The 13,359-nt window shown below is 39.7% G+C and overlaps 1 protein-coding gene across 1 annotated transcript; it reads right to left on the bottom strand.

Moving 5' to 3' along the window:
• Window positions 1–208: 208 nt before the first annotated feature.
• LOC127804494 (glycerophosphodiester phosphodiesterase GDPDL7-like) lies at window positions 209–12,644 on the bottom strand. The gene is made up of 8 exons (XM_052341365.1): window positions 12,560–12,644; window positions 4,013–4,138; window positions 3,507–3,800; window positions 2,432–2,544; window positions 1,491–2,316; window positions 1,255–1,397; window positions 669–1,155; window positions 209–531 (listed from the first exon to the last, which is right to left on the bottom strand). The coding sequence occupies exons 1-8, from the start codon at window positions 12,642–12,644 to the stop codon at window positions 209–211; spliced, it is 2,397 nt and encodes a 798-aa protein (XP_052197325.1).
• Window positions 12,645–13,359: the final 715 nt, after the last annotated feature.

Here is a 13,359-nt window from a genome sequence, read left to right as displayed (position 1 = left end):
TCGTGCTACGTCAGATGGTGATGAAGAATGTATATAAAAGTGAGATCAGCTATATATATATATAGATGCTATATTGGTACTTGGGATTGATAATTAAGCATAAGACAATCCCATCATCTAACATTAATTAATTAGCATGGGGCTGGCTGGGCGAAAAATTGGTGTTGTTGGTCGATGCCAAAACAATCAATTTCCTCGTTTTGATTAATTACCATGTAGAAAGCACACTAGGCACGACGATCCCCATGAGAGTGAGACCCAAGTTAGCGACTTTTAGTGTTTGGGCACTGTATCTTTTCGCATCAGAGGATGAAGCAGGAGGTTGATGCATGGGTGGTTCCGATGCGGCAGCCTGATTGTAGACAGGAGGCAGCGGCGGATCCACCACATCTGAAATGTTGAGTGCTGGCTGTGGGGCTTCCGCAGGCGGCAATGGCATTCCCTCTGGCAAGTGGTGAATCAAGTCGCCGGGGTTTATTGGTTGGATCGAGAATTCACTCAGAGCCCGATCTGGCTGAGAACACGGACTTCCTGTAATTAACCCCATCCATTAGTCACGCAGTGCATGCATCCCAATGAATAATAGCCTTTAGGTATTTTTATTGTTGTGTGAGTGACTGTGTGTGTAAAGAGAGGAAGAGAGAGAGAGTAGTTATATAGCTACTTACTGAGATATGCGCTTGCAGTTGCCGGATACTCGGTGACAATTCCATCAATACTAATGGGCGGCAGAGTAAAAGTTGCTATCTCTACCATGGGATCTGTCAAGTAATCGTAAGCAAAGTACCCAAATTCGTTTAGAAAAACAGAAGCAAACACAGACATGTTGGCCTTGTGGAACTCCTCGACCACCCTGGTGGCGGTTGCCGTGAATGAATTAGGACTTGGAATGATGGAGGGCTTGCGCACGTTAACTGCATCAGCAAACTTGTTGATTTGGTCCACTGTTGCCTTTGGTGCCTCACCTATGGCCTCCTCGATCATGAACACTTTCTTGTAGTTTTTGTTATTGCCAAACTTGGATAGCACGGCGCTATCATCTGATTGGATCAAGACTTGTTGGGCGGATTGCTTGTCCAAAGAAGCATTGCTCAAGGCCGTGGCCACAGCATCCGTTACGCTCAGGCCCTTGTTTGCTGCTAAGTACGCCGCATTCTGAGAGAAATCAATCACCATGCATGCATGCACTTACATTGGGCAGATCAAGAAAGGTGTATATGTATTTAGCGAGGCAAGATTTAAAATATATATTACCCGGATGGTGACTAATACTCCGTGGACCTTTTGCTGCTTGGCGAATTCCAGAAATTCAGCCAGAGTTATAAGTTTGCCCTTGTTCCTGTTTGCCGGATTTCTAGGGAAGCTGGTGCTATCTGGTAATGGACTCGATATCACAGCTGAAATTGATTAATTAACAAATGATCCAGTCGATTAGTAGGTGCCTAATATATTAATGATCTATCATATATGGGCTATATATAGGTACGTACGCTGGAGGGTCTTGATCTCATCCCAGGAGAGATCAAAGGAGAAAATTCCATTATCCTTCTGAAGTTGAGGGATTGAAGCAGATCTGTCCAAGAAAAGGGACCCGGAATTGGTGGTAGGAGTGAGGTCAGTTGCATTCAAGCAGAAGGGAATTCCGTCCCTGGACATCTGCACGGAGCAGTCGATGATGTCGGCTCCGTCATCCACCGCTTGCTGGTAGGCGAGGTCAGTGCTGCCGGGGTAAACTCCGCTGGCTCCGTTGTGGCTTATCACCAAGGGTCCTTGGGGCGGCCGAGGCGCCTTCTTGTGATGCGCCAAGCACGCAATGGCTGTGGATGCCGTGGAAGGGAAATCTGTAAGAAAGCCATCGATAGAGAACTGGGAGTTGTCGATGAACTGCAGGTACTCGACGGAGGGGTCGTAGCTGTAGTTGAAGCTTATGTGGTCGTCATTGGCGAAGCGGGTAGCGAAGACTTCAAGGCCGAGATTGTGAGCATCGGTCACGAGAGAGGTGGGCGAATCCAGGTACATCTCAGGATTGACGGGCCAGATGTACTGTTTGTGCACCAGAATTCCAGACGCGAATTCCTTGATGGCGGACAGGTTCTTGAGCAGGGCGGCGTAGGTTAAGTTCGTCGTGGGCTCGACGGTGTTGGGTTCTGGGGCAACAAACACAAGCTTCGTCCTCGATGATCCGCCCATATTTCTGTTCAAATTCTTCAAGAAGCCGATCTCTGGAGAGGAGATGTAGTGAATGGGAGCGCTTTTCGAAGTTTCCAAAACGTATGACGTTGGATCTTGCTTGTGTTCTGCATAGAAACTGCTGTACTGCATGCATGAATGCCAGCCATCCATGGCGGGCCACAAAAACTCAATGTTAAATACTGTAATTAAAATTAAGTTCTATGCATAAACAGAGAGAGAGAGAGAGAGAGAGAGGGACCTGAACATTTAACCAGAACCCAGCTGGATGAGACTTCGCTATTTCTTCAACAGTAGTCATGGGCATGCCCAGCGCATCAAATATGTATGGTCGGGAAAATATATTCTGAATCACTGGACTTCAACACACTATTAGTAAACTACTATTAATCTAAGACTATATTAGATTAGCTATTCCTGAGATTTGACATAACGAAGAGAGAGTACCCCTCCTCTAGTTTATGGAATTATATTATAATATTTACCATCTTTATTATTAAAAATTAAGGTAAAATAACTATTTTAGGTTCACCATCGAACCTACTTGTGTCTAGATTCACAATCGATGCATCATTGGATTCTCGTGAACCCAACGATGACTGAGTAGGCAACTCGACATCGAGAGAGAAGGAAGGAGGGTTCAGCCACCGCCTCGGCATCTATGTCTCCAAGGAATTGACAAAACACTAATGACTCTCTCTTCTCTTCTATGCATTTCCAATAACCTATAACTTCATCCAATTGTCTCTACCACCATCTGAACCTTTCCTTTGCACTTTTTCTTTCTTCTTTGATATCTCTCTTGTAGTCATCATCAGCATATATCTTTCTTCATTGGCAAAACCCTAATTATCACTGCCATATGGATGACACTAGGCACTATTACTAGCTAGCCACTGAGGCCTTTAACCACTAGATCTCTCTCGATTTGTCTTCCTTTACTCTAGGTTGTAGACAACCACCATGCAGCGTGGCTACCACCTATTAATTAACCTCTCATCGTCTCTTTTTCTTGATCATCAAAAAGATAAAAAGGCTAAGACAATGCCACTACCATTGCTAGAGAAGAAATGTTGATGCTGCAATCAACGAAGATATATAGAGACAAGGATGAGAAAGAGAGAATATAGGGTTAGATACTTAAGGGCAGGGGTATTGGTAAATACAAAGTTAAAACAACATGGAAGGTTACTGTAATTTCCAAACTAGGATAAAGGAGTATTTCTTCTAATTATGTCAAACCTCAGGTGTCATTAGTGCAATATTTACTCTATTTATGGTGTAGAGAGAGAGAGAAGAGAGAGAGAGAGACGCACATGCGACATTGCTGAGCTCTTCAGCCGTATAATCTACAGAAAAGCGACCTTGCGTGACCTTGCCATTGACAGTGTAAGATTTGGGTTTGGCTGGGAAAACGTCTGCTATATTGGTGGAGTTACTGAGATCCAAGCTTGACAGGCAGAAGCCAATCCCATCTTTTGATAGTTGTAGATTACAGTAAAGAATCAAATCATTTAAGCTAGTGGTTATTGCAAACTCATTTGCAATTGGGGACGATTCTGGAAACAGCCCCGAGTATCCACCCCGTGCTATCACAAGCGGACGCTTACCTGAAAACATTCATTGTTTAAATTAACTGTCATGCCCATGCCCGTGCATGCAGATTACTTGCTTAATTAAACAAGTCTGTTTATTGATTGTGACCCACCTGGGAACTATTTAAGAATTAAACCCAACCCCAAACTGAAGCTCCTATTAATTTGATCCCTTCCGAAGAAAATAATTAAATTCTAAGGAAATCAATGTAATTTTTAATTGTTACCGCTGAGGGTCAGCCATCTACGTGAAGGATGTGGAGGCCGTTGATCACCATGTTTCCTCGCCAAACTTGATTGTATCAACAAGACAACCATGAACAACCGGGGCACGATCATTTTCTCTGAATTCTCTGCAAATTAATCGATTAATTCTAATTCATTCAACAACACTATATCACAGGAATATAATATTCTTTAACCTAAACACACACACACACACACCCATATATATAATCAGCATCATGGAACCCAGAACCTATAGATATATAGATTTGCACTCGCAGCTGTTGTTTATCTTACAAATTCCAAATTAAAGCTCTCGTTAACCAATAGATGATATCATTAAACAGAAAACTTAAACAAATTTAACAAAAAAGAAGATGATGATGAACAAATAATTAGCTCACTTGAATTCGAATATTATGGACAGGAAGAGAAATTGACATTCCCCTTCAAGCTCTGAAGAAAGGAGTTCAGGCAACTTGGCAGGGGAATGTAATGTGGACCAAACGACCATTCAATAAAAGAGATGGGTTTTTAGATATTCCATCCTTAATTTGGCATTTGAAGGCTGACTTTGGTCTTAACTTTCTATATATGGCCTAACGGTTCCTTTTGCCTTTTTATGGACCCTTGAATTTTAAGGAAATTAAACTCCAAACACAATGGTGATCGTGATCTGGCATCGAAGGGTACCACAGAGGAATGGCACTTTAATTGCCAAGACACCCTTAGTGTTTCATTATGGCCAATTTTAGGGTACCAATTCTCATACCCCCATCTCTTTTAATTACATCACTTTCTTTTCTTTATTTTTTCGCAAAAAGCAAAAAAACCCAAAACCTTTTTGCAAATTTAGGACTTTATCCAATTGTTTTAATTTTAGCAATTATATCCCAATAGGTTCAATTAGGTGCAATTTTATCTAACATCTGAAATCGATTTAGAAAGCTGCTAGGTGTCATTAAATAATAATATTTGTTGAACCCACATGTACACATAAGTAAACAAAAAAAAAGAAGAAGAAGAAGAAAAGAATGTGAACAGTTGTCATAGTTGACTGTCGTTAGCCATCTCTTTGCCTGTCGCCATCGATCGCCATCAGAGTTTTTTGCAATCGTCATCAACTGTTCACCTTCTCTCTCAACTGTTCACTTTTCGTCCCTTGTATCTCTCTTCCTCTCTCTCTCTCTCTAATGTGGAGCAAATCGAAGAGGTCATCCTACACCAGTTGGAGAAAAGGAAGAATAGGCGACGTGATTGAGCAGCACGCACTGGCAGTCAACAGCCATCGGAAGCGGTTGACAGCCAGTGGTTGCACATCCTGGTGGTCGATAGATCATCAAGGGCTGATCGACCACCAGGATATACGAACAATGAAGACTTTGTCTATAACGTCCCATTTTTCCCAAGCGTTCATTAACCCGGGATTTTGGGAATATATATTTTTTTTCATTATACACATAACATAAGTCTTTCAATATACATATACTCAACATAAATAATTTCCTGACAATCCCGATTCTACCTTCTTAGCATATCAAATTAAATAATTAATATATATAGGTTAAGACAAATAATATCAATCACATCAGCAAAAGTAAGATCGAAACCTCAACAATACATAATTGAAAATTTTCTTTTATAACTAAGTAACTGTATCGATGTTTCACATGAAAATTTCAAAATAATACATAACATCTGAATGTCTTAAACTTAGTCAAAAGACCTACAAAAGATTTAATACGTAAACAACGCACTACAAATAAACTGGTATTAAGCGGTGATTTTTTTTTGCATTTTAACTGCCGCTAAGTAATTTAGCGGTGGTTTTCAAAACCACCGCTAAATCAGCCGTCGCAAAGCATTTAGTGATAGTTTTGACTAACCATTAGAATAACCGCGGCAAATCATATTTTTTGCAGCGGTTTTTAAACCGCCACAAAATTAGTGATTTAGCGGCGGTTTTTAAAACATTTAGCGACCGTTTTTGAACAGCCGTAAAAATTATAAAAAAATTAAAATTTTTAATTTTTGCGACGGTTTTTAGAACTGCTACTAAAATTAAAAGAAAATTAAAATTTTTAATTTTAGCGACGGTTCTAAAAATCGCCGCTAAAATTAAAACAAAATTAAAAATTTAATTTCTCCCATGTGGCGCGCCCGCCCGCGGCTAGCTGCTTGGACTCGCCTGCGCCCGCCCAGCCAAGTGGCCTTATGTTCGCGCCCGCGAAACCGTCTGATCTACGAAACCCCTTTGTTATATAACCGCGTATATAAATTATATACCAAAACAACCACTATTTTCTAGAATTATATTTTATATTTTTTAATATAAATTAAAAAATATTAATTAATTTATTATTTTTTAAAAGAGTAAAGGAATAAATTAAAAATAAATTAATTGAATTAAATTAACTAAATTAATTGATTAAAAAATAAAAAACATTTTATATATTTTTTAAAATTATTAAAATTTTTGTTAAATTTATTTTTTTATTTTTTTAAATTAAAATTTTTAATTAATTTTGCAATTAATTTAAATTAAATTTTAAATTTCTTTTAAGATTTTATATTTCTTCTTATTAATTTAATTTTTAATTATTTTCTTAAGTAAAATTCAAATTTTTAATGAATTTTACTGCGATTTTTTAAAATCTCCGCAAATGTTAATTTAATTTTAATTTTAAATTATTTAATTTTTTTTTTCAATTTAGCGGCGGTTTCTCAAAAACTGCCTCTAAATTCAATTTTTCATAAATTTTGCGACGATTTTGAGAAACAGTCGCAAATCTTAATTTAATTTTAATTTTGAATTATTTAATTATTTTTGAATTTAGCGACGATTTTTAAAAATCGTCGCAAATATTAATTTAATTTAAATTTTAAATTATTTAATTATTTTTTTAATTTAGCGACAATTTCTCAAAAACTATCGCGAAATTCAATTTTTAGTCAATTTTGCGGCGGTTTTGAAAGACCACTGCAAGTGTATTTTAATTTTCATTATTTAATTATTTTTTAATTTAGTAGTTGTTTCTCAAAAATCGTCGCTAAATTCAATTTTATTTTTTAATTATTTAATTATTTTCTAAATTTAGTGGCGATTTTTTGAAAACCGTCGCAAAATTAAATGTTTTAATGAATTTTGCAACGATTTTTCAAAACCGTCGCAAAATGTTAAAAAACCGCTACTAAAAACATATTTTGCGGCGGTTTACAAACCACTGCAAAATTCTATGTTTTGCAACGGTTCTAAAATTTGCCTCTAAAAATCAATTTTTTTTGTAATGACGGTTATATCTCGATAAGTTCTTTTCCCTTGGCGCCCCAGCTTTCACTTGGAACGTTTGAATATTGCAGAGATATAATACAAATTAAATGCTAAATCATTTAAATAAGAGTTCAAAACATTTTCATAAAATAAATGCAAGACCATGAACAACTGCATATCACGACATATACTAGCCCAAGAGAACCCCATACAGTGCTTAACTCATATCTCGGGAAAAGAGCAATCTCTATAAAGGCAACACAATTACATTGATACATTGGCATAACACAATCCTGCTTATGAGGGGCAACATCAATGCATGAACCTAAGAATCACCCCCATACAGTGCTTAACCCATACCTCGGGAAAAGAGTAATCTCTCTAAAGGCAACACAATCACATTGGCATAACACAATCCTACTTATGAGGGGCAACATCAATGCATGAACTCGAGAATCACCCCACATCATGTCAGACATTACGTTCCCACTTGAAAGCATTTCGGATCTCAACACAATCCTGGCCACAAAAGGATCACATCCACATTAACCCTGGGAATCAACGTCTACCTCGAAAATAATGTTATCGCTCAAAGGAACCTGGGGTGGTCTTAGCCCCGCCACTTGAGTCGATCCGAGGTGGTGTCCACTCTTAGCCCCGCCACCTGTAGACCTGCCGGGGTGGTGCCCACTCTTAGCCCCTATCACAAGTGGGCATTACTGTAACACCCTGCCCTATCAGAGGGCGTGCCACTATGCTGGGGCCCATCGTATACATACATATTCCCTTTCCTTATGCATTTCTCATACATCAAATCCGTATGTCAAAGGGAAACCCCCCAGCAAACCATTCACAATGCGGAAGCGATAATCGAAATCTGATATGATACATAATCAACTCACTATATTTAAAACAATATAAGAATCCGTACCACATATTACCATTATATCCTCAAATACATAAATACATTGAGACATGTTTCCCGAGATAACATCTAAACACCCTAGGTGCAAATCATATAAAACCTCGAATACATAGCCATTACTCATCTCATCTGAAACATATCCGGATAAACTTCCGGAACCATCTACTGAAACCATCGGCCACGCCATCATGTGCCGTCATACCTCAACCTGCTCCTTGCCTTAACTGCAAGTCTCAACTGGAACGTTGAATGTTCCAGGGGCATAACACATTAGAAGATGAAACTTTTAGTGAGGGTCCAAAAACATATATATGAATGCATGATATAATGACATGAACAACATTTACGCCCTTTAATGTAACTTTTCAGACCCACCAGCCCAGCTAGGAATCATATGTAAATCCCGAACCTCTGCAGGATAAGCCTAATCCCAATCTTTTTGCACAAACCTCCATAAAACATTTTCCCCAAATTTCTAGGAATTTTTTCAGATTTTTCCCAAGTCCCACGTAGTCGTACGCGTCGAGAGTGGGAGAGCGCATGAAGTCCGACGCATGTACCTCACGCGCCGATCATCTTCTCTGACTTCGGCCATGTCGGCGATCTGAGATATCCATGCCATCTTGGAACCCTCTTCCAGTCGATCCTCATGGCTAAGTTTGAGCCTCAAAGGAGCATCGGAAGACCTCCCATCGGGGCCTCAAACGTTCGACCAGGCGGACCACCTTTTTTTTCCAGCAAAGCTCGAACGACCATCAAACCACCATGAAAATGCTTCATTTTCTCTAGATCTGATCTACCTCTCATGGGCTTCAAATGCCACTTAAAATGGAGCCTCAATTCATTCAATAAAGTGGCCAATTTGAAGCTCCAAAAACCCTAACTTTCGGCCATCATTGAATGCCTATTTATAGGCATTTTCTAGCATTCAAACACCTTTGGCCGACCTACCCACGCCTCTTAGAGTCTCAACCTTCCTCAGATGGCCCTCGATCGAGCCTTATCCGAAAACAAATGCAAGTTGCAGGCGATGCCAAGAACGACCGAACATCCGGTCGATTTTCTTCGATTTCCGGCCGCTATGATGGTTGTTTTCGACCAACCCCTTGCAATCCCCGACAATCCTCTTGCAATCCCCGTGGCTGAAATCCACGGTCGGCAACCGCTCGTGCCATGGTCGGATTCTTTGGCCAAAGTTTGCTAAAATTGCACTTTGGCCCCTCAACTTTTGGCCTTTCTTATTTTGGCCCTTTTCACTTAACCCCTGAACTTTTCATAATTACATTTTAGACCCTCAAGTCCTAAAACATCATTTTGACACCTGAAGATTCTGAAAAATCATCGTTTCGACCTCCCTCTAGCAATTTCTAAAAACTGCACTTAGGCCCAAATCTTCGCTTTGGCCTTAAACCCATTTGTTTCTTCCTGAAACCTCTGAAGGGTTGTTCCTCATGAAAAATCGAAACCCCTCAAGCTTCCGTTGACTTCCGAGAAGTCTCCTATAACAATTCGATTTTGCAACCTAATTAGCAGCTGTTATTTTACTGTACCGAAAATCATTCCCAATCTCATTTCTTTCGGCACCATAAATCCTATCTCGGGGTGCTCATCAATGCCATAACATTTTCCTTTGGCATCTCAGCTCCAGGGCACTCCCGGCAGTCAATTCAGTCACTCATATGGTAATAGATTACCCTTGCACCCTCAATTTATCCTTAAATTCAATTTTTTCCCCAAGATAAATTACCCTTGAGTCCTTTAGAATTTCTCAGGTATTACATTCACCCCTCCTTAAAGAAATTTTGTCCTCGAAATTTTCATCTAACCGTTAAGGTAACTAAGACAATACATAGCTCATTACTTGAATACCTTAAATCAAATATCTATTTGATCCTTGACAAACACCTCTGTTTGCATTCCTTACACGTTTAATGCTTACAAGCATACTGTGTCATTCACATCATTTTCCTATTGTGGCTCTTTTCAAACGACCACACATATTTCATTATTCTAGGCACGCACATCCTACCCTAAAACTTTTGAGAATGCCTTTTCGCATTTCAAAAATCATAAATCTTAGGCTGGTCATATCATCATTCCATAGACAAGCACACTTGTCAACCACTCATGCCTTCCGTATCTCGTTCACCAGATCCAGCTAAACAACCAGACTAGCCATAAAAAATAGACGATCCCTTCGGCACTACCATCATAATCAGTAGGCCAACAAGCCTCCAACTTCATCTGACACTCACAGCTATCCACCAGGTCCTGCGTTGGGCACCTCTTTGCCACGTGACCGGTGATACGAAGTAGTGCAGTCGTAGTTCTCAAGGAACTCCATCAACCGTCGCTACCTCTCGTTCTGCTCCTTCTGCAAGAACTCATACCTCAGGCTCCTCGTGGTTCGTGAGCACATCAAAATGTCCCACCATTCCGTTTCGGTAGTGTCTCCATAACTACGAGAGCACATGTAAGGCCCTGTTTTCCCGGGCGCCTTATTTCTTGGGACAATCCTGGGACAATAAATTTTTTTCCTTCAACTCATACTAAATCACATCATTCCTTGCATCCGTCCCAGAATTTCCCTACATTAATTTATTCTCGAAAGAGAGACATCATATACATACCTCAAATGCAGAAGCTAGAATCGAACATGACATCTTACTTTAACATAAATCATAAATCAAATCTTTACATTATCGTTTCTCGAACTTAATCCTCAACATGACTTAAAACATAACATACGTCTCAACTAACATTAACACATAACATGCGTTCTTACTAACATGAACCCTAAATGGGGTTATACATTGTCATTAACCATAAGGTTATACATCATCGTTCATCAATCATCAATCATAACTCATATCTTACATCATGGATCTTTCAAAGCATTCAGATTTCAAAGTATCATAACTTAAACACATGGGCTACATTACATACATTCATCTCATCGTTCATTCATCATGCACTTAGCTAAGTGCCATTTCATGCCTCATTCATCCTCGTTCCTGCTACAATCTCCATCTGGAACGTTTGAATATTCCAGGGGCAAAGCCCAATTAGATGATGAACCATCTAAGTAAGTAGAACAAAATCATTTTCGTGCATGAATGCAAAATGCAAAATGTCATCATCGTTTTCGGCTTAAATCAACCGCACCCAACTACTGCTCCCCATTTTTACAGCCCATTTCCTGGACCGATGTGTATGGGTGCACACTTGGTAGAGCAGCGGCGCCAGTTCATAATCCCAAGCCCTTTATGCAATGCATGATCAATAATATCATCGTGAATGTATGCACATTTCTACATCAATACATGTAAATGCAATCTACATGACATAATCACATCAAGACATGACAACATAAATTATTTTCATCAAATCAAGTTTTGGGTTGAACCTCTTTCGTACCAAGCATTTTCATAAAACTAAATTCATTTTGGTAAGTACTACTTACCTCATACGCATCTCATAACATCTCGATCCTCGTGCTAGGCTTCTAACATACTCAATTCGGATCCTCAACATACCCTGGCCATCATATTCATGTAATAACATCAATAATCTATTCCTCATAATTTCCTCATGACTTTCCTTTATTTCTTTCTATTTTCCTCAATAATTCCTTAAACATTTTCCTCACTAAATAATTCCTCATAAAATAATTTCTAAATAAATAATTCCTCAATAATCCAAACTAAGCATTACTCAATTATTTTCTCGAATATTTCTCAATCACAATTCATAAAATAATATTCCTAGTTTATTGAAAATTTCTAAAAAATTTTGCTTACCTTGGCTTAGTCTCTCGGACTTCCTTAGTATGCGTACCTTGACCTCGAAACACGTGACCAACCTCGATTGCCGAGAAAATCCTCGATTATTGCACACCACCTTGATTCTCACACACTACCTTGATTCTCATGCAATTTCTCAAGTTTTGTGCGACATCTCAATTTTTGTGCATTGCCTCGATTTTCATGCACCGTCTCGAAACGCATGCCCAAGCTATTTTTTTCGTCAAAATCTCCAAAATATTAATACACATCATTTCCTATTTTTTTCTAGAATTTTACTCGCATTTATGAGATTTTTCTCCATTTCTTTTTTTTTCTTTTCTTTTCTTTTTCTTTTCCACTTCACTATTCATCTTCTTCCCCAAGGCTGCAACGCTCCAGCCTCTGCAACTCCTTCTTTCTTTTCTCCTTTCTTTCTTTCCTTTTCTTTCTTCTTTTCTTTCCTTTCCTTCTTCCCTTCTTCTTCTTCTTCTTCTTCTTCTTCCTCACGGCTTCTTCTTCCTCGCGGCTTCTTCCTGCAACGCACACTATGCACGGCCAGCAGCTGTACCTTGCGCTGCCAGCCATTTCCGCCCACGCCGACGGCCTCCCAGGCCTCCATCGAGCCAGCGGTCGCCGCCGCAACTAGATGCCATCTCCCCTGCTTGCGTCGGCTTCCTTGCGGCCATCAACCAGCCTCATGCGCGCGGCTTGCTGCCCGCGGCCCTGCTTGCTGCAACTTCATTGGCAGCCATGGCAGCTTCCAACGCTGCCTCTGATCAACACCTCACGCTCGGCCTCTCTCTCTCTCGCGCCCTCGATCTTGCTCTCTCTCGGCCTCACTGATTTCGACCACTGCAAACAGCAGCGTGAAGCTGCTACACCATGCTTCCATCTTCCTCCAACTCTCAATCTCTTATCTATATATGTATAGGCGACACCCCTCGACAGCCTTGGCCAACACTCACGACATTCCCCTCAATCTCTCTGCAAACTCTCGGCTCAAAGCTCTCAATTGAAGACAACCCAACAAGCTGCCTCCCACGCCTCACGCATGCACATTTATAATACATATATATATATATATATCATACTTATTATACTAATATAATTATAGGAAAAATATATATTTAATCCCTCTATTTAATCCTTATTACACTTGGGAATTTCTCTAATTGCAATTACCCCCTCTAATGCTAAAATTAATTTGCATAATGATGCTTAAATCCAAAATTAAAAATCGACGATTACTCGATAAAGATCGATTTGTCCTGGGTCCTCATCGGGTCCTTGATTCATCTCACAACCACTAAATGGTTGATCCTTACGAAAAATCAAAGCCCCCTTAGCCTTCGGTTGACTTCCCGGACG

The sequence above is a fragment of the Diospyros lotus genome, chromosome 6 (assembly GCF_014633365.1).
Source record: "Diospyros lotus cultivar Yz01 chromosome 6, ASM1463336v1, whole genome shotgun sequence".
Taxonomy (NCBI): domain Eukaryota; kingdom Viridiplantae; phylum Streptophyta; class Magnoliopsida; order Ericales; family Ebenaceae; genus Diospyros; species Diospyros lotus.
The sequence above is the reverse complement of the archived record's forward strand: the minus strand, read 5'-3'. Positions and strand labels throughout refer to the sequence as shown.